Source organism: Etheostoma spectabile, chromosome 4 (assembly GCF_008692095.1).
Source record: "Etheostoma spectabile isolate EspeVRDwgs_2016 chromosome 4, UIUC_Espe_1.0, whole genome shotgun sequence".
Taxonomy (NCBI): domain Eukaryota; kingdom Metazoa; phylum Chordata; class Actinopteri; order Perciformes; family Percidae; genus Etheostoma; species Etheostoma spectabile.
The window spans coordinates 13,686,888-13,714,829 of record NC_045736.1 but is presented as its reverse complement, the minus strand read 5'-3'; the positions used below and the strand labels follow the sequence as shown (position 1 = coordinate 13,714,829).

At 39.7% G+C, this 27,942-nt stretch overlaps 1 protein-coding gene and 1 long non-coding RNA gene across 5 annotated transcripts in view; one reads left to right on the top strand and one right to left on the bottom strand.

The window, feature by feature from the left end:
- Nucleotides 1-26,203, bottom strand: part of LOC116688002 (uncharacterized) — a 40,250-nt gene extending 14,047 nt beyond the window's left edge. The window contains exons 1-3 of the long non-coding RNA XR_004331677.1: nucleotides 26,193-26,203; nucleotides 25,202-25,206; nucleotides 5,148-5,361 (exon numbers count right to left, since the gene is read on the bottom strand). This is a non-coding gene — a long non-coding RNA (uncharacterized LOC116688002). The remainder of the gene's footprint in view (nucleotides 1-5,147; nucleotides 5,362-25,201; nucleotides 25,207-26,192) is intronic.
- The window catches only part of raly (RALY heterogeneous nuclear ribonucleoprotein), a 158,570-nt gene extending 131,148 nt beyond the window's left edge, over nucleotides 1-27,422 (top strand). For all 4 annotated transcript variants that reach the window (XM_032513769.1, XM_032513768.1, XM_032513772.1 and 1 more), the window contains 3 exons: nucleotides 4,890-5,062; nucleotides 10,215-10,262; nucleotides 22,214-27,422. In XM_032513769.1, the coding sequence (XP_032369660.1) occupies nucleotides 4,890-5,062; nucleotides 10,215-10,259 (218 nt within the window). In that variant the 3' untranslated portion in view covers nucleotides 10,260-10,262; nucleotides 22,214-27,422. The remainder of the gene's footprint in view (nucleotides 1-4,889; nucleotides 5,063-10,214; nucleotides 10,263-22,213) is intronic.
- The last annotated feature ends 520 nt before the right edge of the window (nucleotides 27,423-27,942 follow it).

Genomic DNA, 27,942 nt, shown 5'->3' with positions numbered 1-27,942 from the left:
CCCTAATTTGACAGAACAGCCTCAGAAAGCATTTAGAAAACCATGTGACCATTTACCAAGGCGCTGACCTTAACTCAGGGGCCCGTGTTCGAGTCCGACCCGCCGCCCTTTGCTGCATTTCATCCCCCTCCCCTCCCCCTTCCTGTCTTCAGCTGTCCGATGAAATTCAGGCCAAAAGAGCCCCACAAAAAGGAATCTTAAAAAAAAAAAGAGAACCATGTGACAAAGATGTTTGAACAAAGACTGCTTTTTTTTCAAGCGAATTGAAGGAAGAATGATGAACCAATTACATTTCGCCAATACTTGGATCAAAAGCCCTGATATCCCCGTGTTCACCTTATCGCAGCTCCAAACCTCAAAAGTACTGTCATGGCAGTTAGGTCGAGCTCCTCTTTTCTTTACCAGGAGAGACTGAGGGAAAAAATGACAGATTTCTGAGGCAAAATATAAATACATTTCACCAAAAAAAAATAACACATTTTATTTAATAAGCTACAAACTTTTGTATTTTATTTAAGTTCATTGTCATCTGTGTTATGGTACGGCAAGGTGAAGGACCCAAACGCAGAGAACCAGGAAGCAGGCAAGGGCATGTACAAACGGGTTTTTAGACACAGTCCAGGAACACACAGGGGACAGGCAAGGTCCAAAAGCCAGGGGAATCCAAAACACAAAAAAAAGGCAAGCAGTCCCAGAAAAAACAGGTCCAGGGGAAGACAAAGGTCAAAAAACAGGTAAACAATACAGGGAATATAGGCAGAACGGCTGGTACGCAGACACGGACGTCTTCACAAGACACAAGGATCTAACAAGAGGCAGAGGGAACACAGGGGTTAAATACATGGGGGGGACGAGATAACAGGGAACAGGTGAGACATCAGGTGAATCACATTAGGGCGGGGCTGGACATTCAGACAGGCACAAGTAAAGCTAGACAAGACTAGACAAGACAGGAAACCATACTACCGAAACAAAACAGGAAACAGACACGGGGGAACACAAGACAGGACCAACAACACCAGACTGGGGAGAAAACCGAGACAAAGAACACAGGGAAGGCCAAATGGGAAAATAACCCCAAACGAAAACCTCAAACCACAACAATCTGCCCAGGAACCGCAAGGACGCCAATACAACCAAATAGAGTTTGAAACACTACACATCCAAACTTACTCTACTACTAAATACAATAGAACTGTCAAAACAGAATATCTAGTATACAAAATGCATCTTGCATGCACACTTAAGGCAATACACATCTGCATATAACGTGCCTGTGATAACATGTGAGTGATCTGCTCATCTGTGGGACCGGCTGTGGGAAGGAGAGGAAGAGATTTTTGGTAGTGTTTCCCAGATGGCAGCAAGGAAATTAGTAAGATTGGTAACACACACCCATAACGCACATCCAACCTTCCACAAATACACTGCATCATTTTAGATGTTTAGGTAGTTTGGTTTTTTATAGGTTTTGAACAGGACTTGTATGTCATGTAAAAATTTCAAGTTAATTTTATTTAAAGTATCAATTCATAACAAGAGTTATCTCAAGACACTTTACAGATAGAGCAGGTCTAGACCACACTCCAGAATTTACAAGGACCCAACAAGTCTAGTAGTTTCCTCCAGAGCAAGCAACAGTGCGACAGTGGCGAGGAAAAACTTCCTTTTAGGAAGAAACCTGGGACAGACCCAGACCCAGACCCAGACCAAGACCCAGGCTCTTGGTAGGCGGTGTCTGACGGGCCGGTTGGGGTCAGAATGAAGAGTGGAAATAACAAAAATAGAAAAAATAGTAGTTTGTAGCAGTTCTTTGTAGTAGTTCATGGCATAGCAGGACGCTGTGCGGCATTACAAGGCCCAGCAGGACGTAGCAGGGCACCGCAGAGCGTAGCAGGACGTAGCAGGGCACCGCAGAGCGTAGCAGGATGTAGCAGGGCACCGCAGAGCGTAGCAGGACGTAGCAGGGCACCGCAGAGCGTAGCAGGATGTAACAGGGCACCGCAGAGCGTAGCAGGATGTAGCAGGGCACCGCAGAGCGTAGCAGGACGTAGCAGGGCACCGCAGAGCGTAGCAGGATGTAACAGGGCACCGCAGAGCGTAGCAGGATGTAACAGGGCACCGCAGAGCGTAGCAGGATGTAACAGGGCACCGCAGAGCGTAGCAGGATGTAGCAGGGCACCGCAGAGCGTAGCAGGACGTAACAGGGCACCGCAGGACGTGTAGCGGGACCATGGCGACAGCTGCTACCATGATTTTGGAGCCTCCCTGATCCGAGGGAAAAACATACTTGTTAAATACACATATGCCAAAATTATATCAGATGTAGAAATTGTCATTAACACCAATTATTTACATGCTTTGTTTGTTTGTTTTTTACAAGTTTTTTTTTTTCATTTACATTCATACAAATAAAAGACCTTAATATGAAGTAATAAACAGCCACAGGGGTGTACAGAGTAAGCTATATATTAAGTCATAATAGGATTCTTTACAGTAGGTCTAGACCGCACTCCCTCAGCAAAGCATTTGGTGTGACAGCGGCGAGGAAAAACTTATTTTGTACAGGCAGGACCCTCCGGCATACCCAGGCTCTTGTCGCTGCCGGTTGGGACACAGAAACACAGATGTCCAGAAATATGATTCACATTAAGTATAGCAGTTGATATGATAAATGGCGTCAATCTTAGTAACAACAAAGGATAATTGAACTATGACTAGAAATAATAATTGTAGCAGTGCGGCTTGTAGCAGGGCGTTGAGCAGGACTACAGCAGCAGCTGCAAACACGATTTAGGTGCCACCCCATTCTAAGAAAATCTGCGAGGCGAGAAAACATAAGGTCTCCAGAGAATGAGCTTCCCGGAGCTGAGTTAGTAACAAGCATTACTGGGACATGAATGGACACAGATGAAAAGAGAGAGAAGCTCAGTGTGTCAAAGGAAGTCCCCCGGCAGTCTAAAACTATAGCAGCATAAATAAGAGCTGGTCCAAGGCAGACGTGAGCCAGCCTACAAAGGGTTGGTGGATGAATCCGACATCAGTGAAGAGAAGGAAAGTTAAGAGGAGCAAAGTAAAGCAAAGCGATACTTCTGAAGCATAACGTTGGTTTAAAATCACATTAGGATTTATCATTAAATCAGGAAGTCATGAATTATTACGGAGATAAAACCATATGGGCCTCCAGGGTCTCCAGAACAGAACATTAGGGTTCATTATTTTAATCTGGAATTTGCAGTAAAAACCAGGCTGATGAGCAGGCATTTGATAAAAGTCAATTCCAAGTATGAAATGCAACTACTATAACAACCTTTTTCTTTAAGTTAAAAAATAAAAATATTTTGATATGACTAATAAGAAGCTAAGCTTGCATGCCAACAAAAGACTCAAACAGGAAATGCATATACAAAGTGATATTTTTAGCAGCATATTCCAGCCGGCAGTGCTGCTCAGACCGAGCCTTAATCAAGCTCTTTGGCTCACTGTGGAATTTTTGAGGAGGAACTTTTTCCTGCGGAGACTCCGGGTCTTTCTGTGGCTGCCAGCTGGCTCACGGCACCGCCAGGAGGGAGAACCTGCCGTCAAAATGGAACTCCAGTCAACTGCGTTATCAAGCATTATTATATATTTACCTGAAGTAGGTAAAAAATACTGATTATCTTCTATTGTGGGGTAATTTCATCTGTAACAATATGCAAAATTCAATTAGCTTATTATGTTCTTAGTGTGTACAATTGGACTGCTGACTCATAGATATCAAGCCCGTCGCTAAATATCAATTATCAATTATCAATTATCAGGGGGTTTTACAGTTTAGTCAACCTGTCCTTTAAATGTCTTGCAACCCACCAAAACACACGCCAACACAGCCAATCAGAGCATGTAAGGCAGTTCTGATGTTAACACACACACACGCACACACACACACAGCACACCCACACACACACCACACACACACACACACACACACACACACACACACACACACACACACACACACACACACACACACAGGACCCTTACCTAGGCTTATTAGAGCAGTGTTTCTCAAATGGCTAGGGGTACTTTGGAGGACTGCAGGGGGTACGTGACATTATTTTTTGCTAATGTTTTCGGTTACAAGGCTGTAGTTTTTGACTTTTTTCAGCTATTCTTGCCTTTCTTCCTTACTTTTTTCTACTGTCTTTTTTTCTTCTAACTTTTTGTGACTTTTATCAAAGTTTTTTTTTTCTTCCAATTTTCCTATTACTATTTCTGACCTATTCTTACTTCCTTCTTCCTACCGTTTTTTTCCAAGGTTATGTCGGTTTAAAAAAAAGGTTTTTGTCGCCTTTTTTCAACAGCATTTAAATGTTGGCTGTTGTTAAGTCAATTTATTGCTGAAATTGCTCTATTGTTCCTCTTTATATAGACTTTTTATAATTATTATTCCTGCTGGTTAGGGGGTACGTGGCTTAAGAAACCGTTCAAGGGGGTATATTATTGAAAAACTTGAGAACCACCATATTTGGTATGTGAGTATGTGTTTCTTAATCATTGTTGCACAAGTCACAAATTTAAAAAAACGCAACAGATTAAACTCTTAATCAAAACCTCATATCAGGCTCTTCTTTTAATTGCCCGATTAAGGAGAAAAGAGAGGGAAACAAATGAAGCTCCTTTCATTAGAACCACTCAAAACGTTTCACATTTTTCTAACGTCTGGGTCTCTGTGCTTCTGTCTTTTATTTTTTAAGTTTAATTTAATTTTTTCATTTTCATGCTCTCCATGTGTTTTTAGTTTTAGCACTCACCTGTTTTATCACGGAGCACTTAGGGATTTGCGTCACTATGAAGTGCATTACAGATTAAACGTATTGTTGTTATTCCGTCTGTGTGTGTTGGTGCAGAGCTGAGGAAGGCAGAGTGTAAGAGCAACGAGGTGTGGCAGGAAGAGGAGGAGTCGAGCTCAGAGCTGGAGGGCGAGGAGGGACACAGACAGAACAGCGAAGCTGAAGAGGACAAATACGAGGAGGAGGAGGAGGGAGAGCACACGCAGGACAACACCTACGACTACATGCCGGTATTTACAACTGTGTGTATGTGTGTGAGTGAGTGTGGTCTGGTGCAAATTATCTTGTAAATAGTGAGGACTCCTGTCAGTTTACTGCCGCCGGAAATTCAGCCGGATGTCTTTCATTTTTGCCGGATGTCCGTTACCTTCCACTTTCTTTGAGTTGGTATTTTAAACTCCAGTGGATTTCTGAGGACTTTGGTTAACTGGTCCTCAGATCTCTGCAGGGTAAATCCAGACAGCTAGCTACACTATCTGTCTAATCGGGGTTTTCTGTCGCACGACTGAAACAACTTTTCGTTCACATTCTGACTAACCAAGTTCTTTCCCGTGGCTGTTTGCCCAAGACGATTGTGATTGGTTTAAAGAAATGCCAATAAACCAGAGCCCAGTTTTTATCCCATCCCAGAAGCCAGACCCTCCTCCGCAGAGCTGTGGAGGAAGGCCTGGCAATGCGAGACTACTGCTTGGGTGACGTCCTCCCAGTGAAGCAACCAATGTGAGAAACAGCAGTAAACAACTTGAGCTCTTGTGTTCTTTATATTCCACTTTCCCTTTCATTTAAGTGAATAGTTAATAGTTTGATCCAAGGTACTGAGTGTGTTGGTCACACACCTTGGCTCACGCAGAACAGTTGGAGTGATTTAGTGACTCGCCCAACACGCTACGGGGAGGAAATGTTGTACACCGCCATTCCACTAACTAAATCAAGAAGTCAGCCAAACCATACGAAACCATATAGGTCATTTATTTCTACCATATACGACCAACAGGAGCATTTTGCATCCTCATATAAACCACAGTCACATTGATAACGTTGATAAAAGGTTGCAGTTTGGTTATGTGCAGACACCAAAACTAGTAAAGTTAAGTTAAAAAGATTTTAGTTTGGGTTATAATTGTGGACTTTTGTTATGTTAATTCACTTTCCTTTTATTTTCAAACGGGAAACAAACCCCGGTTTGGGGTGAATGTCCTGTGTTTGTTTGGACTGTCGACCTCCCCAACCTGACTCTTTATGCGTAATTTGGCGCTCTTGTACTTCAACACCTTACTTCCTGCTTTGCTCCCATCATAGTTACCACGGCTGCAGTTGTACGCGTAAAGATGTGTCATAATTGCTGCTTGAACAAAACGTACGTGTGTGTTTTTTAGGGGAGGACAGTTTCAAATCAATCAATATTCCTGGCATTGATAAAAGCCTATAACCTGAAATGTGTTGTAATTAGTCGCTCATCTGAAGATTAAACAGCAAAAAAGTCATTTTTCTACACCACCTAGTTCCAGCTTTGGGTTTTGTGTCTTTTGTGATGGTTTGTCATTGGCATGGTAGGGCATATACAACAATCAAGTTTAAGATGTCACCTTGTGCTTTGGAAAATGATGTGACGGGACTATTTTCTGACATTTTTTGTCAGTTTAAGTATAATGTAACTGAAATAGCTGTCATAACATGACACCACAGCGGGAAGAAGGTGATCCTTGAGCCAACATCAACACTTGATGTCAATCATGGGAAGCCTAAAGCATTTCAAAATGAAACATATGTTAGTGCTTAAAGGAGCACGGCACCGTTTGTTGAAAAGTGGCTTATCACGGTCTCCCCCTAGCTGTAGAGAGGTGGGCCAATGCATTTTTTGTCCCAGTGCATGCATTGTTTTAGTCCGATGCAACACCGGCAGCGCAGCCGCGAGTTAGCTTAGCATAGTGAATGGAATCCTACGATGCCGGTTAACATGTTGTGAGTAAAAGTGAGCCAACCAAAAACAACAAAAACCTAATTACTTCTTGTGGCCTGCGTATTCACGAGTACATATAGCTATGCAGATTAAGACTAGACAAGATGACTAAAACCATGCATGCACTGTGACAAAAAATGCGTTGGCCCACCTGTTTACAGCTAGGGGAGACCGTGATAAGCCCTATTTCAACAAACAGTGGCGTGTTCCTTTAAAATGGGATGACTGACATTACAGTTTTTCTCCATTGGTTTGGCTCATTTCTTGAAACAGAAATTACATTCTCAAACTCTAAGATCATTTGGCAAAACATTCTTACAGTTTAGCACAACACTATAGCTCACTTGCAAAAGCTCATATCTCTCCCAAAACAGTTCACTCATGCTTCAAAACTAAATTCATTTCTCACATAAAGAGTCAGTGCCACCAAAATGGCAAAAGATCCTTCTCAATTGCTTCGCTCATTTCTCGAAACAGACCGGACGTTCTCAACACTCTTGGTGCTTTTGCCAAAATAACGTGGATGGTTCGGCACAACACCATGGTTCACCTGCAAAAGCTCATACCTCTCCCAAACAGTTCCTCATGTGTCAAACTAATTTCCTTCTCATTTAACCAGTCAGTGCCCCCAAAATGCTTTGTCCCTTTAGCATTATGTAAGCACTGCAAGTCAGAATGTTTAGATATTTTGTCACTATGGCCGAGGACATGGAAATATCCCTCATATCCCCTTTCAGTCTTAGCCCAGTCCTTCAGTAACAATGGTGACACCCGACAATGCGTGAGCTTAGAATTGTAAGGTTCTATCTCCGTTTAGGGTACTTCTGAGATATTGAGCATCAAAGTTTTTACATCCCAGCTGACAAAACCGTTATGTAGTATAATCTTCTATTTATAGCCTTATCTATTACATGTAATCTTTTTTTTTTACAAAAATAACACCACACAGGCATTACTGTAATAAACACCTAATGGATCAGATTGTGTCAAAAACTCAATGTCGACCAAAAGTGGAGATATAACCTTATATTCTAAGCTCCGAATGGTTACTGTACTGTTTTTTTGTGCTTACACAATACAATTGTGTATAAACGAAAAAAGAAATGGATTTCACAAAACTATATACTGTAATACAGAATTTTATTATCATTCACACACATACTGTAAAGTAACTTCTATACATCAGAGTAAAAAGAAAATGTATACAGCATAACACTGTAATATAACACACAAATAAAAAATCTATGAAATTATATACAGCCTACAGCGCCCTCACCCTCCCCCTCCTGACCTATTCCACCACCACGCACCCTTCCTCCTCCTCCTCCTCCTCCTCTTCCTCCTCTTCCTCCTCTACCTCCTCCTACTCGAGCAGGCAGTTGCTCTTGTTCATTTACCTGGCCAGGTGCCTCCATGTTCAGAAATTGTGCTGGTCTTGCATTGTCAAGATCTTTCTATACATGTTTGGGAGCATTCCCAGTCATGGACAGCACCTGTCATGTAACTAAACATACTGTTTGATTGGTCATCTGAGATGTGTGAAACTCCTCCTTCGTTAGTAAAGTTCTAGTTTCACCTGACTGTCATTGCTGTGAAAAAAAAAATGTATCAAATGTTCCAAGGGATTCATAGTGGTATTCATGGTATTATGTTCTTGACTCATTTTGACAATTGAACAGACTATTGTGCTGTAATGGCTTATACAATGAAATGATGCTGACAAGTTTTGGAGTGAACAACCATTAGACCGAGAATCAACAATCAGCAAGATGTATTCACTTGGAAATTGTGCTAAATGTAGGCTACCTGTACTTAATCATTTGCAAAGATGTACTGAGACATTAGGCATGTACTTAGGCATTTGCAATTTGATGAAATTAATGAGAAATTCATTCTGTTGTGAACATTGCCAAGTAGTTTGGAGGTTTGTCCATGTTGTTTGAGAATGTAATTTCTGTTTCAAGAAATGAGCCAAACCAATGGAGAAAAACTGTAAGTAAACATGACAATCATGGGCTGCTGATGGCAACACAAAGTCCTCGTTAAAAATCCTTTTAACATTAATACCAGTTATTTTGTGTTGCTGTGGTCTTTTTATGTATTTATTTCATCACTTTACCAATGTACAGCCTTATAGGTCAGCTAGTGTAACAGGTGTGATCCTGTGTTGTGGAGAGACACCTCAGGCCAGTATTCCCAGTGGGGTTGCGGTCACTGAACGGTTTTTGAACTTATATCCACAGCCGTGATGATACACTTACACGGGTAAGGTAAACTGGGCATATGTAACTACAATATTGATGACAGAATACATACTGTGTGTACCTGGTAACAGACAAACTGGACTGGGCTGTTCTTGAACATCCACAGCTGTGATGGTACTAGATAGATACTCACTGTATATGGGAGCACACACACACACACACACACACACACCACACACACACACACACACACACACACACACACACACAGTTTAGTAGATCAAAATTGCTGGGAAATTCTGACATTTTTTCCCAAAAAAATTCATAGCCAAAAAACCTTTTAATTACATTTTACAAAAACAATTAATTTCTCGTTTTTTCCTCACAAGTTCCTCATATTAAAATAAAAAAAATAAAAAACGGGTCAAATTTGACCTGAGGACAACACAAGGGTTAAAATGTATGGAGGGTAAATCCTACAGCAGCTGCACAGGGAGTAAAACTAACATGCTTCTAATCTGAGGCCTGGTTTTACTCTAAAGTTAGATAGATAGATAGATAGATAGATAGATAGATAGATAGATAGATAGATAGATAGATAGATAGATAGATAGATAGATAGATAGATGGATGGTTAGATAGATAGATGGATGGTTAGATAGATAGATAGATAGACAGATAGATGGATGGTTAGATAGATAGATATAGATAGACAGATAGATGGATAGATAGATAGATAGATAGATAGATAGATAGATAGATAGATAGATAGATAGATAGATAGATAGATAGACAGATATTTATTGATACCAAAAAATGGGAAATTACGGTGTTACAGCAGCACACGTACATTAGTCACACAACACAGAATATAAATATAAATGAGATACTAGTAAAAAATATACACACATACAGTATACATGGAATAATAATAATAATAATAGAAATAAAATATAAGAATAAAATATAACACATATTTAAATATATACAGGATGGGAAAACAAAATGTGCAACTGCTTAAATAATACGCTAAATGTAAGCAACACAACACAGAGGGGTTATTTATTTTTTATTTTTTTCTAAATCTGTATGGAAATATTCATCCTGTCTCTCTCCCGTATGTAAGCCAAAACTGTACATTACCATAATGGATTAATATAATTACGGATGTTTTTGCGTGTGTTCTGAGTCTGTTTTTTTCTTCTGTTGTTTGTCCAGGAGAACTGTCGCCTATCATCAGAGATGGACTCCATTCACCCATGAGAGGTGAGTGTTTCTTTATGAAATCACGCTGCTTTTTGAGCATTCAAAACTACAGTGGTGCTCATAAGTTTAGGAACCAATGCTTAAGTTGACTAAAAAGAGGAATAGAAAAATCCCGTTTTGGAAATTGATCTTAATGCCTTCATTAAAAATATTAGGGAAAATCCAACCTTTAAGGACATCAATTTTCTTTGTGAATGAATAATATATTGTATATAAATATCATAAGTATACACACCCCTATGTTAAATTCCCATAGAGCCAGGCAGATTTTTATTATTAAAATCAAAATAGGCCTACATCATCACACACCCTTCACCATACCTAGAGAGTGGCATGGTGTTATTTCAGTGTTTCAGCCTAATAGCTGGTTTGATATTTTAATTTATTTTAATAAACTTTATCATGGTGCATAGTATCCTGATCCATGAAATAACTGGCCTTTAAAAATAAAAATCTGCCGGCTTCTATGGGAATTTAACATAGGAGGTGTATACTTATGCCCCCTGTATTTTAACATAGGGGTGTGTATACTTATGCCTCTGTATTTTAACATAGGGGTGTGTATACTTATGCCCCTGTATTTTAACATAGGGGTGTGTATACTTATGCCTCTGTATTTTAACATAGGGGTGTGTATACTTATGCCTCTGTATTTTAACATAGGGGTGTGTATACTTATGCCCCTGTATTTTAACATAGGGGTGTGTATACTTATGCCCCTGTATTTTAACGTAGGGGGTGTATACTTATGCCCCCTGTATTTAACATAGGGGTGTATACTTATGCCCCTGTATTTAACATAGGGTGTGTATACTTATGCCCCTGTATTTTAACATAGGGGGGTGTGTATACTTATGCCCCTGTATTTTAACATAGGGTGTGTATACTTATGCCCCTGTATTTAACATAGGGGGGTGTATACTTATGCCCCCTGTATTTTAACATAGGGGTGTGTATACTTATGCCCCTGTATTTTAACATAGGGGGGTGTATACTTATGCCCCTGTATTTTAACATAGGTGTGTGTGTATTACTTATGCCCCTGTATTTTAACATAGGGGTGTGTATACTTATGCCCCTGTATTTTAACATAGGGGGGTGTATACTTATGCCCCTGTATTTTAACATAGGGGGGTGTATACTTATGCCCCCTGTATTTTAGGGAATAACATTTATTTATTTATGATACATTATTCATTCACAAAGAAAATTGGTGTCCTTAAGGTTGGATTTTTCCAATTTTTTAAAATGAAGGCATTAAGATCAATTTCCAAAAGATGATTTTTTTTTTTGTATTCCTCTTTTTAGTTGACTTTAGCATGGGTTCATAAACTTATGAGCACCACTGCACAAGGTCAGTCTGTCTCTCTCGCTCTCTTACCTGTTATAGTCAAAGACCAGATCTCCTCTTTGTATTTACCGTTTTGGTATTTTACTTTAAGACATATTGCAGTTGTTTTCCTGCCACATTTTAGTTTGTTTTCTTTTTTTTTTTTAAACATGTACACATTTAAAGTACGAAAGGAAAGAGCCAGCAAAGTAAGTGAATTGAGTTTGGTAATAAGATCTCATGGAGATCAAAGCAGAGACATTCAGTCTACATATGAAACGGGCTTAAAATGATCTGGCACTTCCTTATCATGTGTGGAAATCTGTGTCATGCTTTTGAAGTGGCAAATCCGATGGAAATCAGCCTCAACTTCTCATAATTTGAACCTGACTTCAAGGATGGATGAATATCAAATGCTTTGTGTCAGTCATGTTCAATATTTTAAAGCTATAGTGCATAGTTTCTCTCGCCCCCATGAGGAATTCTAAGTAATGACAATAAGCACATCCCAATGATATAAGCCTTCAATGATCGCACCCAAACCCCTCCGACAGAAAGTTGCTAGTAGCCAAGGAGGACACGGAGGATAAAAAAAGTTGGGTTTTAAGAACAGATTTAAAATTAGACAGTGAGGAAGCCTGTCTAATAGGCAGAGGTAGGTAATTCCTAAATTTTGGTGCTGCCACAGCAAAGGCACAATCCCCTTTAGGTTTCCGCTTCATTTTAGGGACACTCAGGTGCAGTTGTGAGGGGTGAAACAGCTCGGACAGGTTAGGATGGGACAAGACCATTTAGGGATTTAAACACAAGTCAGTTAACTTTAAAATGGATCCTAAAATATACGGGCACCCAGTGCAGTGAAGCTAAACCAGGGGTAATGTGCTCATATTTACGTGCTCCAGTTAAAAGACGCGCCACAGCGTTTTGCACCATCTGGAGACGAGCAACAGATGAGGCACTGACGCCTACATATGGGGCGTTACAGTAATCCAACCAAGTTGTCACAAAGGCTTGGATTACTTTCTCAAAGTGCTGCCTAGTAAGAACTTGCTTTATTTTGGCTAGCTGCCGTAGTGCTTTAACCACTGCCCCAATCTGTTTGTCAAGCTTAATATCGGAGTCAATTTAAATTGGTGATGGTTGGCTTGACGTATTGAGCCAAGGGACCCAGGTTGACAAAGGGGTTCCCAGTGTGGACAGCAAAAACCATCACTTGTTTCATTAAAACTTAAAAAGTTAGAAGCCATCCAGGCCTTCGTGTCATCAAGGCTGTTGAGCAGTGGTCCGAGAGAGTTGCTCTTTTTAAGGGGCACATAGATCTGGCTGTCGTCAGCATATCAGTGGAATAGAATGCCATACTTCATAAGTATGGAACCAAACAGGAGCATTTAGATAGAGCGAGAAGAAAAGAGGGCCATACACTGAGCCCTGTGGGACCCCACATGAGAGAGGAGCAGCGGTGGACATCGAGTCCCCACAGCTGACACAGAAAGTGTGACCTTCCAAATAGGACTTGCACCAGCTAAGAGTTACGCCCTTGATGCCCACCGACTGCTCCAAACAAGATTTCAGGATTTCATGTTCTACCGTGTCAAATGCAGAAGTTAGAACAAGAAGCACCAAACAACCCAATCATCAGAGTCAGTAGCTCCAAATATATCATTAAATACTTTAAAAAAGCAGTTTTGGTGCTGTGCAGAGTTTAAAAACCAAATTGGAAGACTTCAAGAGTGTTCTTCCAAATAAGCCATTAGTTGACTGTAAACCAACATTCCAAGTATTTTAGATAGGAAAGGTAGTTCAGATATTGGTCTGAAATTTACTAGATCTGAACGATCAAGTCCAGACAAATGTTGCACAAAATTAAAACAGTCCATAAGCTATAAGAAGTCTTTTGCCATTGGCTTGTCAGGATAGCACACATGGATATTAAAATCCCCGAATATAAGGACACGGTCATATTTAGGCATGATTTCAGCCAAAAGACCGGCAAAGTGATTTATAAAATAATTTTTAAATTTGGGAGACCGATAGACTGCTGCATACAGCACTGTGAGAGCAACCCAGCTCGAATAAGCTGAGTTAAAAGCATGTGTGCGTGGATTCTAGCCATAACTATTTACAGTTAGAGTCTTTCTTGTAGCCAGTCGCTACTCTTTCTCCTTGGCCCAATATCTGTGGGGAGTTAAAATAACAACAGTCATGCGGCAATAATTCAGAGAAAGCACTAGACTCACCAACAGTCATCCAAGTCTCTGTCATGAAAAAATAAATCTAATCCACAAGACGTGAAGAAATGTCTTGGAAATGGCTTAAATGTAACGGACGGTCATTAATAACAAAGTTACGCGCTAAAGCTTTAAAACTAAAAACAGCAGATCACATGGAGATGATTTTATTTTACACATATTGCATATATTATTATTATATAATTTCTTCATTTGTGCATATAAAACAAAATAAAAGTGAAAAAATATACAATGACATAAAATGCAAAGTTGGGATGAAAAAATATATAAATACATATGCAGATGAACATATAGTTTGTTTTTAAATATTTAAAGATTTAAAGAAATGAAAAATAATTCAAAATTACAAGTGACATATTTACACTGCATTTAGCCTATACGCTGTATCATAACTAAATTAAATCAATCAATCAATCAATCAATCAATATCTGTCTGTCCGTCCGTCCATCTATCTATCTATCCATCTATTTATCTGTCTATCTATCTATCTATCTATCTATCTATCTATCTATCTATTTATCCGTCTATCTATCTATCTATCTATCTATCTATCTATCTATCCATCTATTTATCTATCTATCTATCTATCTATCTATCTATCTATCTATCTATCTATCTATCTATCTATCTACCTATCTATCTATCTATCTATCTTTATTGGCATAGTGCTGTACTCCATTAACACAAATTGTTTGAGATTGTTATTTATCATTTATCCTAAATGAGTGACTACGAAGGGATGCAGAAAAAACTGTTCCATAAAGCTGGACCTCTGTACCTGATAATATTACTGTATTCAAACAGGGATGTACTAGCCGCCCACAAATTGTTAAACTTGGCCCCCACCTCTTCTCCAACTCCCAGCGCCGGCTCTCCACACAGCTGTGTGCGGAGTCCATTCCACCTATGACTGCACCCCTCAGCAAACAACCTGACACTGAACACTGCAAAAATAACTTCAGGAAGCACAGAGTACACCCTGGCCCACTCTACATCAACAGGGACTTTGTAGAAAGGGTTCAAATTCCTGGGGGTTCTTGGGGGACCCCCCTCTGTCTGCGAACATTACTACAATTGTTAACGAGCCAGAGCAGTGACTACACTGAGTGAGAGTGCTCGGGAAAAACAGGCTGGGAGAAAAGTTGCTGGTGGCCTTCTACTCCTCCTCTGTCAAGAGTGTGCTGGCGTCCTGCAGCTGAGTGTGTTACGCCGGCTGCTCAGCAGCAGACAGCGGAGCTCTTCAGAGGGTCATTAGTCTCGCTTGCAAGTCCTGTACATATCTGACGCTGAGAGCCACTGACCAAGCGTCAGTATTTGACAAGTTAGGACTGAGAACGGCTTGTTCAGAGATGTAATAACAGCTGGACTGAGAGGACTGAATGCCGTAGAAGTAGTTTTTACAAAAGATTGCATAATATTGGGTATGGAAGAAACCAAGGTACGGCGATGTAAGGGCCTGCTCTGGTGCACTGGTTAATTGTCATGGGAGCGCTAGATATTTATATGCTGACAAATTAATTGTTTTTTAAAAGCAAGTGGTATAGTGGAAGCCTTTTCCATTAGCAGATATTAACCCTCCTTGACCAAGAAGTCTAAAAGCTTTTAAAGGAACAGGTTTTGGAATTTTGAGTAACTCTACTGCTATACAAATATCAGGTGATTTTCTAGTCTTGTCTTTAAAGATTGCGTCAGAAAAGCAGGAATGCCATGTCCATCTGTGTTTGCTGCTCTTTCACAGACCTGATGTCCAACCCTTTTAGTGGGTGGCGATTGTACGAGTGGGCTTTTAAGTCATAGTCTTTTCAGGAAAAGTGGCCCACAGCAGTTTATGCATTGAGCACACACAGGGCTACGGAGCTAGATCCTAGACAAGAGCAAAAAATTGCATCGAGAGCAAAGAAAAACGTTTTGTGTCACGTTTTGACTTTTTTTTTGAGAGAATTTTTTTTTCACACTGATAGCAACAAATTTGAGAGTTTAAAAAAGTATTTTGAGAGAGATTTTTTTCCTCAGAAATAATTTAAAAAATTTAAATTTATGTTTAAACTTTTTTTAGTCTAAAATATTATTTTTTTGCTATTGGTATGAAAACTTTTCCTCTCAAATTTTTTTTTTTTTTCTCTCATAAAATGCTTTTTTTGCTATCAGTGTGATAACTTTTCCTCTCAAACTTTTTCTTCTCTCAGATCATTTATTTTCTCGCATGTAATAAAGAAGCAAACCTGGCTCCATACAGGGCACAATTTGTGAAAAAGCAGAGTGGGGGATGTTTTGTGATCATGCACAACAAAACAAAACAAGCAAGAATTAATTCCCCCTTTTAATACATGGATAGTGCCAATCGGCCAGCCATGCCAAAACACTGATTTATGAACTTTAATGTCCAATGGAAAATAATGTCAAAATGAAATAACACGACGTAAAACACAGCGCTTCCAAGCCGAAGAGCGGAGTTCACGTTGCGGGAGTGTTGTAACCACAACCTTTTCCCTAAACTTAACAAGTCATTTTTTGTGCCTAAACTTAACCGTCATCGCCGTATGATCCTCACGGTTTTCTGGTTAAACTCCACTACCAAGGCCCCTTACGGGACCGTCATCCGGCGGTGCCTGAAGCCGGCTCGCGGTCACCAATTGGCGGCTAAACAACTGCCACTGGTAGCCGGCTTCCTGGAGCTCTGTAGCGGCTAAATACAGCCAGCAACTGCTGCTCAGATTTTGTCTTTCTATGGAACTAAAGACTGATAAACGCTTCACTTAGTTTTAAAATACTTCTATTTTATGTATTTAATAAATCGCACCCTGAGCACACGGCCCCCTTGCAGAGAGTGTTGGGAACAAATATGATGTTCAGGATACATGTTTCTGCCATGAGTGCATAAAACTAAGAACACAGTAGAACACACAAACACACGATTGAACTTTGGTCACAGTCAGGTGAACGTCAGTTTAAAGACTCATACCACTTTTCCACGTTTTATTACATTCATATCAGCTATATGATAACTTGACAATGATCAAAGGACAGAGAAGTATTGCTCTGGCAAATCAACGCATTCTCATCAACGGGTTTGTATGATATTGTACAAAAACGCATGAACGAATATTTGTATGATATCCTAGAAAAACACGGCGAGTGCTAGCAGGTCAGACGACAACCGGTCCCATGACAGTTAAGTTTAGCAGTCTTTACAGTTACAGTTCAGTGGTCTTTACAGTAAAATATAGCCGGGAAAAGGTTACTGGGAGCCGGCTACAGAGCACCTTCATGCCCAGGTCGTTTAAGCGGCCGTTGCGGTTGAGTTCAGCCGACAAAATGTCAATGTCATGCGGCAACAACAGTTAAGTTTAGGCACCAAAACACAAGATAAGATTAGAAAAAAATTGTGGTTTGGATAAAAACACCGGTCCCGTAAAGTCTAGTGCCTAACTATTAAGTAGCTGCATGATAACATGAGATAGTTGTAATCTTGGCTGCCAATACTGGTTATTTCTCCCCATTTCGGGGTCAAATTACTGCTGGGACCTGTCCGGTTGTGTAGTATTTGGTTTAGAAGCCTTTACTGGTGATATTTCACAGTACAAGCCCTACTATACCATTTAATACTTTGCAGTAGCTCCAGCTTCAACTAGTGATACAACAGCAAGGCTGCGGCGGAGTTCAGATTCCAGTAAGAATCTGGCCAATCAGGGCTTTGTTGGGAGGAGGGCTTTAAGAGACAGAGCATCTCATACAAAGGGTGAGCACAGGTGCAGCAGCCATGGGCTTAATGGTTTTTAACACACATGTTCAAACACAAAATACAAGTAACACCCTGAAAATGCTATATAATATTTTCCCTTCAACCCAAAGTGCAACTGAGACTGATGGACAGCATTTTTTTACAGATATATAGTGATAAACCAAAGTATTGAATGAATAAAAATTGTCTTCCAATATTGGCACTAGACAAGGGATCGCCAAAGTTATTATAACTAATATGGAGGAAAATAGTGTACCAAATGTCTTGGCAACCCTCCCTAGTTGTCCAGACATTTCCCTTTAAACCCCGAGTTAGGCCGTCACATCAAATATACACTATCACTGTAAAGAGTAAGTTGTCCTGAATTCAGAAGTATATGTATGACATCTGTGCATTCCTATTTGAAAGAATTACGACTCTTAGAGTTACGGGTGCACTTTCAGCTGGGTAAAAGATGTAATAGGCAGTCGAGGCCGTATATCACAGGAGCAAAGGAGGAAGGAAATTGACAAAGTATAAGAGTGCCAAAATCTGCATCAAGAGAGAGTTGGGCATGGGTAATGGGTCAAACAGGCACAGGACTTTCCCTCAGGACACCGGGGTTCGTGTCCTGTGTGAAAAAGTCAACAGTCACACACACAAATTAACTAACTTTCAGACCTACTTCGTCAGGAATTCGGACCTAGTTATGTTCTGATTTTAGTAGTTTTACGTAGGCCAAATCCTGATGTTTTCCTAACTCTCCGTAGTAAGTATATTTGTTGCCTTAGCGTAACTAGTTCCATTTCACAATGTTGTCTACGAACGTTTTCTTAAAATCTCCTGAATCTTTACTTTAATAAAAAAAAAAAAAAAACCTTAAAAAAAAACTTTAAAAAAAACTGTCATTTCCCCGCTGTCTCTTCGACTGAAACTCTTCTGTTACGGATATATTGTCATTAATTCCGTGAACTCTACCACGAACAAGTTTCAAGATTAGTAGTTCTGTTGATGCCGAACGCCCTATGTTAAGTAACTTCAAAAAAGACACATAAGACAATTGTTTGCCTCTTTTTAGGTGTCGGGAGGGAAAAGCCACATTTGTTTAGTTCTGGTTTCAGAATGATGAAGACAGTTGGAGAATACTTAGATACAACATAGGGTGTAGGCTCTACAGGATGATTGTTTTCCTTTTTTCATGTTTTTCCAAAGGATGTACAGGTTTTTAGACATTCTAGATGTGTCACACTTACAAATGTAGCTGTACCATGAATTGTCTCAGAAATAATCCATCACTTAAGGACTGTAAAAACATGAGCCAGTGGTTTCTGTGACAGTTTTTCGAGCTCAGGGAGGAATGGCTTATCAGGGGAAAACCTAAACCAACCATTTTAATTTACATTGCAATTATGATTTCATACTGTAATGTTCAGTTTTATGTTTTACATACAGTTCAACTCCAAAGGTTTCTACCCTTTTATAGTGTTTTCACTGCAGTTAACTTGACATCAGGTTCATATCAAATGAAAAAATGAATGATACAAGATTCAAATATGTTTGAAAGAGAAATATAAATGATTTGTGAAGAATGCATTAAATGCATGTTTTTAAATTGAACAACCCACCATCTCCCTTTTTTCAGTGAGTAAATATACTTGGCAACGTCCCAACACTGGCCACAGGGCATACATCACACAGACATTACTTATTAATAGGATACATATGTTGTTTTTTCATTGTTGATAGTAAACAACCTCTTGCCCTCTTGCCCAAGGCACTCTCTCACTCTTGGTGCCTTGGGCCGTTTAGCCTCTCGTAGTTGACCTTTTGTCAAGAACCTCTGTGTTATCTTTGATAGTTTATTCAAATTTGACGAGCAAATTAGTCCAGTGGTCAAATCCAGCTTTTCCATTTGAGACTGTTGGCAAAGGCGAAGGCCAATCTTTCTCCTAGAGACCTAGACTTCTCTTTATTAATCCTTTTGGGATGACTCCAGCAAGGACAATGAAACTTCCAGCAGCAGTTTTTAGCAAGAAGATTACAGTATAGAGAGAAAAAAGAGGAAGACAGTATAAATATAACAGTAATAACAGTAATAATAATAATTAAAAAAAAGCCTTTGGCTATAAAAAAAAAACATAATCATAAAGTGTCAGTGTCAAGTCAAGTGTTAGAGTGTTAAAGTGTCCAGGTATTTATGTGAGTCCAGATGTACTGTCCTCTTTGCCCTTTTTCCTCCTCCCCCCGAGAGAGGAGGGACAAAGGAGTCCTTAAGTCTGTTGGACCTACACTAAAGTCCTAAAGACTTTGAGAAAGTTATCCATGCTTTCATGAGGTCTCGGTTAGACTACTGCAACTCTTAATACTTGGGGGTCGAGCGTCATTACTAAATCCGCTCCAGTTTGTACAGAATAACTGGTACAAGAAAATGGGAACATATATAACACCTGTCACTACACCTCGGCCTCCCTTCATTGGCTTCCTGTACGTTTCAAGATCAATTTTAAGATCTTATTGCTTGTCTTCAAGGCTTTAAATGCTTTGGCCCCTTTGCATCTGGCTGAACTTTTACGTCACTACACAGCAGTCAGAACACTGAGTTCAACCAACCACTTTCTTTTGGATGTCTCAAAAGCTAGAAACGAGGGGAAGGGGTAAGGGGTAGGGGTAAGACGAAGGAATGGGATTCAGCCCAAGAGGTAGAGGGGATCAAGCTCCCATCCTGTGGAATAGCCGTCCATATTCAGAGGGTGCAGACTATATGTACTTTTAAGTCCTTGCTAAGTACACACATTTTTACTCTTGCCTTTGTTCCTAGCTGAGTGCTGGTGTCAGGTGTCTCTTAATGCGTCGTGTTTCAGGCGTTTTGTAACTATGTATTTTTTGTGCTCATTTTGAATTTGATATTCTGTCTTGCTCAGCACATTGGTCGACCACAGTTGTTTGAATGTGCTGTATAAATAAATGTAACATTGACATACTAATGATACTGCAGGTCTGGGAAATCAAGGCTGTAGTTGTCAATTTACACTTATGGTTTGATTTGAAGCTGCGAACAAGACCATGACCATTGGGTTTGTTTCAATTTAAACAATCCCCTCTGGAGAAAAACGTGCAAGTGAGTAAATCTATCTAAAGGAATTTCAGTATTTCAAGTATTAAGTATTTTAAACCCAGCAGGCATGATTTACAGAACACAAGTGCTATTTCCACAGCGCATGAGGTCCAAGGGAATAAAAATAAATCTGCAAATCCTCAAACTCAAATATTTGAAAATGTTTCAGCTTTGCTTGGAAGGTTTCCAGGGTTTGTCTCTTCCTTCTCCTTTGTTGCAAAATATTAAAGAAATAGTTCATTATTTTCATTTATTTTCGTTCTTCCAGAGGTGAGAAAATACACCTACCGGAACCTCAAAAGTCTGAAATAAATGAATATGTATTGTCTTGTGTGATGCAAACATAAGATGTAAATGTAAAAACAGGTTTTAACTGAAGAAGTGACATGCTGCAACTATATTGTCTCCTCAACTTACTTCATGCGTTGGAACTATTGCGTATTCTATTGCGTAAATATTGTGTCTCACACACACACACACACACACACACACACACACACACACACACACACACACACACACACGTTCAAGAATAACAATTACACATTGGCAAACAAGTAAATAATAAGAAAAAGATTAAGAATAGTATCATTAACTCATCTATCTGTCTGTCTGTCTATTTATCTATCTGTCTATTTATCTATCTGTCTATTTATCTATCTTTCTATTTATCTATCTTTCTATTTATCTATCTGTCTATTTATCTATCTGTCTATGTATCTATTTGTCTATCTATCTATCTATAATGCAAAAAGTTGTATTTATTTATCACAGCAACAAGGTCAAACGCACACAGGGGGACCGTCACAAACAGATGCACAAACACTTTGACTGGTTTTTCAATGAGAATTAATATTATTATTTTTATTATTATTATTATTATTATTATTATTTCAGACAATAGCAATTTGTATTATTGCATCTACACTATACATCTTCATCTTTTACTTCATTGCTTTCACCTGTTTTGGTCGGCAACGTTGGGCCGTCAGTCTGTTGAATGGTCTTCGCTGCTTGAAATCTCAATTGGATTGATTGCCATGAAATTTGGTTCAGACAAGCAAGGTTCCCAGATGATGTATTCTGTTGACTGTGATGATCCCTGACGTTTCCTCTAGTGGCAACATGAGGTATTCATTTCTAGTTTGGAGTGAAATTTCTTAACAAATATTGGATGTATTGCCATGAAATTGGGTGCACGCAAGACAGGTTCTTGTTGTAATGAATTGTGAAACGGTGTTTTTTCCCCTGACTTTTCCATAGAGCCAATTGGCTGATATAAGCATGCTAACTTTCTAAGCTAAGATGGGTAAAATGCAAAAAAAAAAAAAACTTCTGAGCATCAGCATATTAACCTTGTAATTGTGAGCATTTCTAACATTAGTGTGTAGCTCAAAGAAACACTGTGCCTAAACACGGCCTCACAGAGCCGCTGGCCTGTTCAGAAGAAGACATCTGTCTATGTAGTCTATGTCTATGTTTCCATGCGCTCGTATTGGATTTCTAGTGTTAATGATTTGTCCTCTGTGTTCCAGGTAGTGTGGACTGTGGTGGAAGAGACAGACAGAGAGAGAAAGAGAAAGACACTGAGCGCGCCGAGGACAGAAAGAGACCTGGATTACAGCACAGAAGGCAATCAAACAGCAGGGAGCCGGACACACGCACTCACACACATCCGTACAAACACACAGTAGAGAGACAGACTTGACACATTGTCAGAGCCACAGGAAAATACTAAAACAGCAGGATACTGCCATAACACATCATAAACAAGATGAGTTACACTCAGTAACACACATAGATGAAAGAAATGCACAGAGACAGACAGATTTGATGGTGCGTCAGAGCCGCAGAGAGATGGTAAAACAGCAGGCTGTTGTCAAAACATCCATCTTAAAGCAACACTTTTTACACACCCCCCCCCCCCCCCCCCCCCCACCATAACACACACACACCCCACACAGAGTAGCAATTACATTTGGGAAAGGTGGAGGTCATCAGAACATCATGTGCTGATTAAGCGGACTTTCAACAACACGGGTGACAATACTGTCAAAACCTTGTTTGTGCAAATTCTTTAATGAAAACTGACAATGCACTGTAGGGCTGGGCTTCATGATGTTTACAGTGTTGTTATATATACAGTATAATATATATATATATATATATATATATATATATAATATAATATGTGTATATATATCTCAATCAAAATGTCAACAATAGACTGAATCACATAAAATAATCAAATTAATCTATGATGGGAAACACTTTATTTTTTGGGTACATCATTTCAGATTTATTTCCAAATAATTTCCAAGACAAAGTTATATTGTTAGTAATTGCGGGCAAACTGGAAACAGTGTTCAACTGATCAAGGCAGTCTCATTAAGGAGTCCATGCTGTATGATTTTGTACGAAAACTTCTGCACTTCAATTCTATGATATCCTACCAAATCATGATCAGGGGCTGGTCACATAGTCAACGTGTAACTCACATGACTATAGTCCCGATATCCATCACATGGGATTTGGTTCCCATCCAGTGCGCCGGACCCTTGTGGCACAAGGTGCGTGGTGGAGGTGCGGTGCATTATAGCCTGTGCCTCAACCACGTCGGGTAAATCGACGATTTGGTTCAACAGCTTGAATCGTATGGCCCTGCACGCCTACACAGCGGTGTACAGTTGTCTTGCTGACACCAAATGTCTCTGGCACAACCCTGTATTCTGCACAGTAATGTCAACTTGTGACCAAACTGCGCTTTGCGTAGTCTAGTTTATTCGCTCTAAACCAGTTGATGGAAACGCTTCTAATTAACATTTTCTTCTTTTTGGGAAATCCTCCTGTGCTAATTGGCTCACATTGCTATTGGCCGGTTATAGCATGCTGCACAGAAAGACAGATTTTTTTCAGCTTCCTAGGAAATAATTTAGAAATAAGGACACAAAAAATGAAATGTTACAGTACCTTTGAATGCAATGAACTATAATCCATTGTTCTGCGCTACATCTTAATAATATCTTCAATGTTTAAATCAAAAACTATAAGAACACATTTTTATCAATTTATAAGTGTAACCTACCACCACAAAACTATACCACTTAAAATTGAAACATCCATGACGATACTTAATTTTTGCCCAGCTCTAATCCAATGAATTAAACAACAAGATAATGCGGTAACTCATCCAAACAGAACATCTTTCTCAATGATCCCATTGCATGAACATTTCCCTTGACGTTTTTTAACATTAATATGAGTTCCCCCAGCCTGCCTATGGCCCCCCAGTGTTTAGAAATGGTGATAGGTGTAAACCGAGCCCTGGGTATCCTGCTCTGCCTTTGAGAAAATGAAAGCTCAGATGGGCCGATCCTGAATCTTGCTCCTTATGATGTCATAAGGGGTAAGGTTACCTCCCCTTTCTTTGCTTTGTCCACCCAGAGAATTCGGCCCACCCATGAGAGAGAGAGAGACATCATGGCTTTCAAACGAGCAAAGTGGCAGTTGGTCAAGGCCACACCCCAAGCATCCACCTTGCCCCCCCCCCCCCCCACCCCACTCTCTCCTCCTCAAAAGCCAAAGTCTCAGAAATGGCGCATACTAAGAAAGCTCATTGTGGGACTTGCAATACTAGCAAGACTGGTTACAGAGAGTCCAGCTTGGCTCGGGTAAATGCTGCCTTTGTCCAGGTTGAAAGGAGTAATAAAGTTTGCCGTCTGTACAGTCTGTGGTTTGGACAGCAGCCTCCATGTTGTTATATTATATTATATTATGTTATATTATGATCCTCATATGTAAACATCACAACGTGATCGGTTGATGTCTTTATTCGCGTCGCAAAAGTTCAGAAAAATCTACCTTGTTTAAAAAAATAATAATAATCAGTTCGCTTTATTACCACATAATATTTGCGTTCTGTGTAAGAGTACAGGGGTTCGAAAAAATTATAATGACGTGCCAATGTATTGCGTGAAAAGAAAAGAAAAACATCGCCGGGGATTAACGGCATTTACTGCTGGTGTTTTTACATTTCAGACATTACCATCTTCAGTTCATTTCAGTATAAAAGTCAGCATCAAAGAGACTTGGAACTGTTACGAGTTATCAATTAGAGTATTTCTTTTTTTTCCTCTTTTTTTCTTCATCATTGATGAGTGTGATTGTTTGAAATTCTAACCCAGAAGACACACAACCTGCAAATATTGGTATTCCAAAAATTGTTCTTTTTTTGTGTAATTACGTTTCCTGTTCGGCATCTAACACCAGTCACTGCACTTACAGCAGTAACTTTCAAATAATAAAAATGTGTGGGGTGATTTATTTTTCTGTGAGCAGGCAGGAAAGGTGATGTTGGAAGTGTTAAAGTCCTTAGTATGTTGCCACTGTGTTGTATGCTCAGTTAAAAACAGATGGAAGGAGTTTTTTGTTACTGTTCATAATGTGAATCTGTCCCTGAAAAGAGCCTTCTCTCTCTCTCTGCTTTTCCTCATTCCCTTCCAATCTCATCTTCTTTACTTTACTTCCTCTCCCCAGTTCATCCTGCCCTCCTTTCTCTTCTCTTCTTCAAGTATATACCGTCTCCTTCCCTTTCTGACACCTCTGCTTTATTCTTAGTTCAGCCTTTTTTATCTGTACTTCCTTTCATCTTCAATTTTCATCCTTTTTCCCTGTTTCTTCTTTCCTTCCATTAATTCTTCACTGCGTTTCCCTTTCATCCCGGCTTCATCCTTGTTCCATATCATCTTTTGCTTTTTTCATCTGTTCCTTTATTGCCTCTTTCCTCCCTTTCTCTTCTTTTTGTTCTTTTCAACTTTCTCCTCTTTCTGTCTCGCTTCTATCTTCTTTCTTTTCTTTGATTCTTTTCTTTTATTCCTTACCTCCCCTCTTGTTTTTCCTCTTCCTGAACCTCTCTCATTGTAATGAGTAACATCCGAAGGGATTTACATAGGTCTTGATTAATGTCGTGTGTACTATCCTCTTGTTCTTCTCTTGTCTTCTTTCAACACTATTTTTCCTGTTCTACCCTTTCCTTTGTGACAGAATGGGAAGCACATTGACTTGAGTTTGATCATGACAGTTCATGTGCTCACAACTAATTCAAAGTGATTTACGGAAACCTTCTCAAAGGCAAGAAAGTAAACAGACAGTATTTCCCAAATTAAAGTATTTGTACAAACTTAAGAGTTCCAGAAGAAGTTAGTAGGAGTATAGAGAGGCGAGTAGCTGCATGCCAGTCCGGATATGAGAGTGAAAACAAGTTAGAATCCAAAATGGGATCTGAATGAAGTTCACCTTTACGTTGACTATTTTGTAAATTGCACATCCTTGTATATACTTGTTATAATCCCATGAATAATCAGCCATCACAGCAGGTGTTCACACCCACATCAGTTGTTATCACTACCATAGATATGAGGCGGTAGGTCCCTACAATGGAGTCCTGTCTGGGGTCCCCAGCAAAACCCTAGAAAGGCTCCAGCATGTCCAAGTCTCTGCTGCCAGGGTCATCACCCAAAACAAGACCTGACAGCAAATCACCCTAACCCTCTTCCACCTTCACTGGCTAATAATCAAGTTCCCGATTCAACTACAAAATCCTCCTCCTCACAAATCCCTCCATGTCCTGGCTCCACTGTACCTCTCCGACCTCCTCCATCCACACACCCCACCCTGAAACCTGCGGTCTTCAGACGCTGGCCTGCTCTCCATTCCACACACCAGACTCTGGCCCTTTGGAGCCTTTAGTGTTGCAGCCCCATCCCTCTCGAACACCCTCATGAAAGGTGCTAATACACACAAGTTATTATTAGCATTATTGGTATTACTCCATTTGTTCGCTGGAACCCCCACCTGTGTCTGTACACACTCACGGTGCAGAAAGATGACATATTAAGTAAGACCAACAATGGTAGGGATTATTAAAAGATAGAAACTCCTCGTGAAGATACTGTAGTAGTAATAATAATAATAATAATAATAATAATATACTTTAATAATCCCGCAAGTGAAAATTACAATGTTTTCACTCTGTTGTTATTACACACAGGCCTGAATTACACACACATTTTCTATGAATTAAAAAGGGACGCCAAGGCGTCCTGACCAGGCTAACAGGAACCATTACTATATGAATAGGGGACAACGGACTTGTGAACCTACTAGTAGGTGTTTTCACACCCATATCTATGACTCTGATAACCACTGATAACGCCCATTTCCTGTAATGGAGCGATATCATTCAAAATGGGTGATTTACACATTTTTTTTAGACATTAGTTCATGTAAAGGTGAGCGTCATGCGACAATATTAAGTCAAAAGTGTTAAATAGATCAACCAAGATATGGCAGGTGATTTGATTTGATTCTCTTTGACTTTACTATTCACTGAATAAGAAGCTCAGGGGAATTTGCCTCTTTTTTTTAACCAATCCGAGCTCTTGTTTAGCTTCAGAGGATGATGTAGGCTTTCTTTCTCCTCCGTTCTTACTTCTCTTTCTCTACTCCTCCTGTTTCTTCTCCCTCCTCCCTACTCCCTACCTCTTCCCGGGTTTTTCTCTTATTGTTCATGTCTAATTTGTACATGCTGATGTTAAATAGGCTTTGCTGTTACTATTATTGGTATTATTGACATGTGCATACTGTGCAATGAAGGTGGTGATGCGGACTCCTCTGTCTGCACTGAGAGGGTGCCAAAGGCCTTCACAACACATGTAAATAATCAGAATAAAAGGTTGGAACTTGTGACTTTTGTCATCGCTGACCATAATCAGAAACTATTTGGTGAAGCTTTCAATGTCCTCCGTGAATCAAAACCTTTTGAAAGCATTGTCACATCTTATTTTTCCTCACATTGACAGGAATGCATTTTTGCATGACAGCGCAGTACAGTTAATCACACATAATCACAGATAGTAAATACTCATCATAAGTCACGTTTTGAATGAAAACGGGTTTAACTGCCAGTTAATTTTTTATTTTTTTTTACATAACAGCCTATTATTGTAAATACAAGAGAAAATCCTATAACATATAGCACAATAATAAAATACACATAACAGACAAAAAATAAATCTTAAAAGATAACCTGGGGTTTAAAACATGTAGACGGGGTCTAATGAAAGACGATGCCGAGTTGCACTATGGGAGGTGCAGGATCAGTAGCGGTCATAATATCTCGGCCTCTGCTGCTTTGACTTGACAACCGTTGTCTTTATGTTTATCCGTCTCTTTAAAATCCCCCAACATCAACAGCCTACTAAAT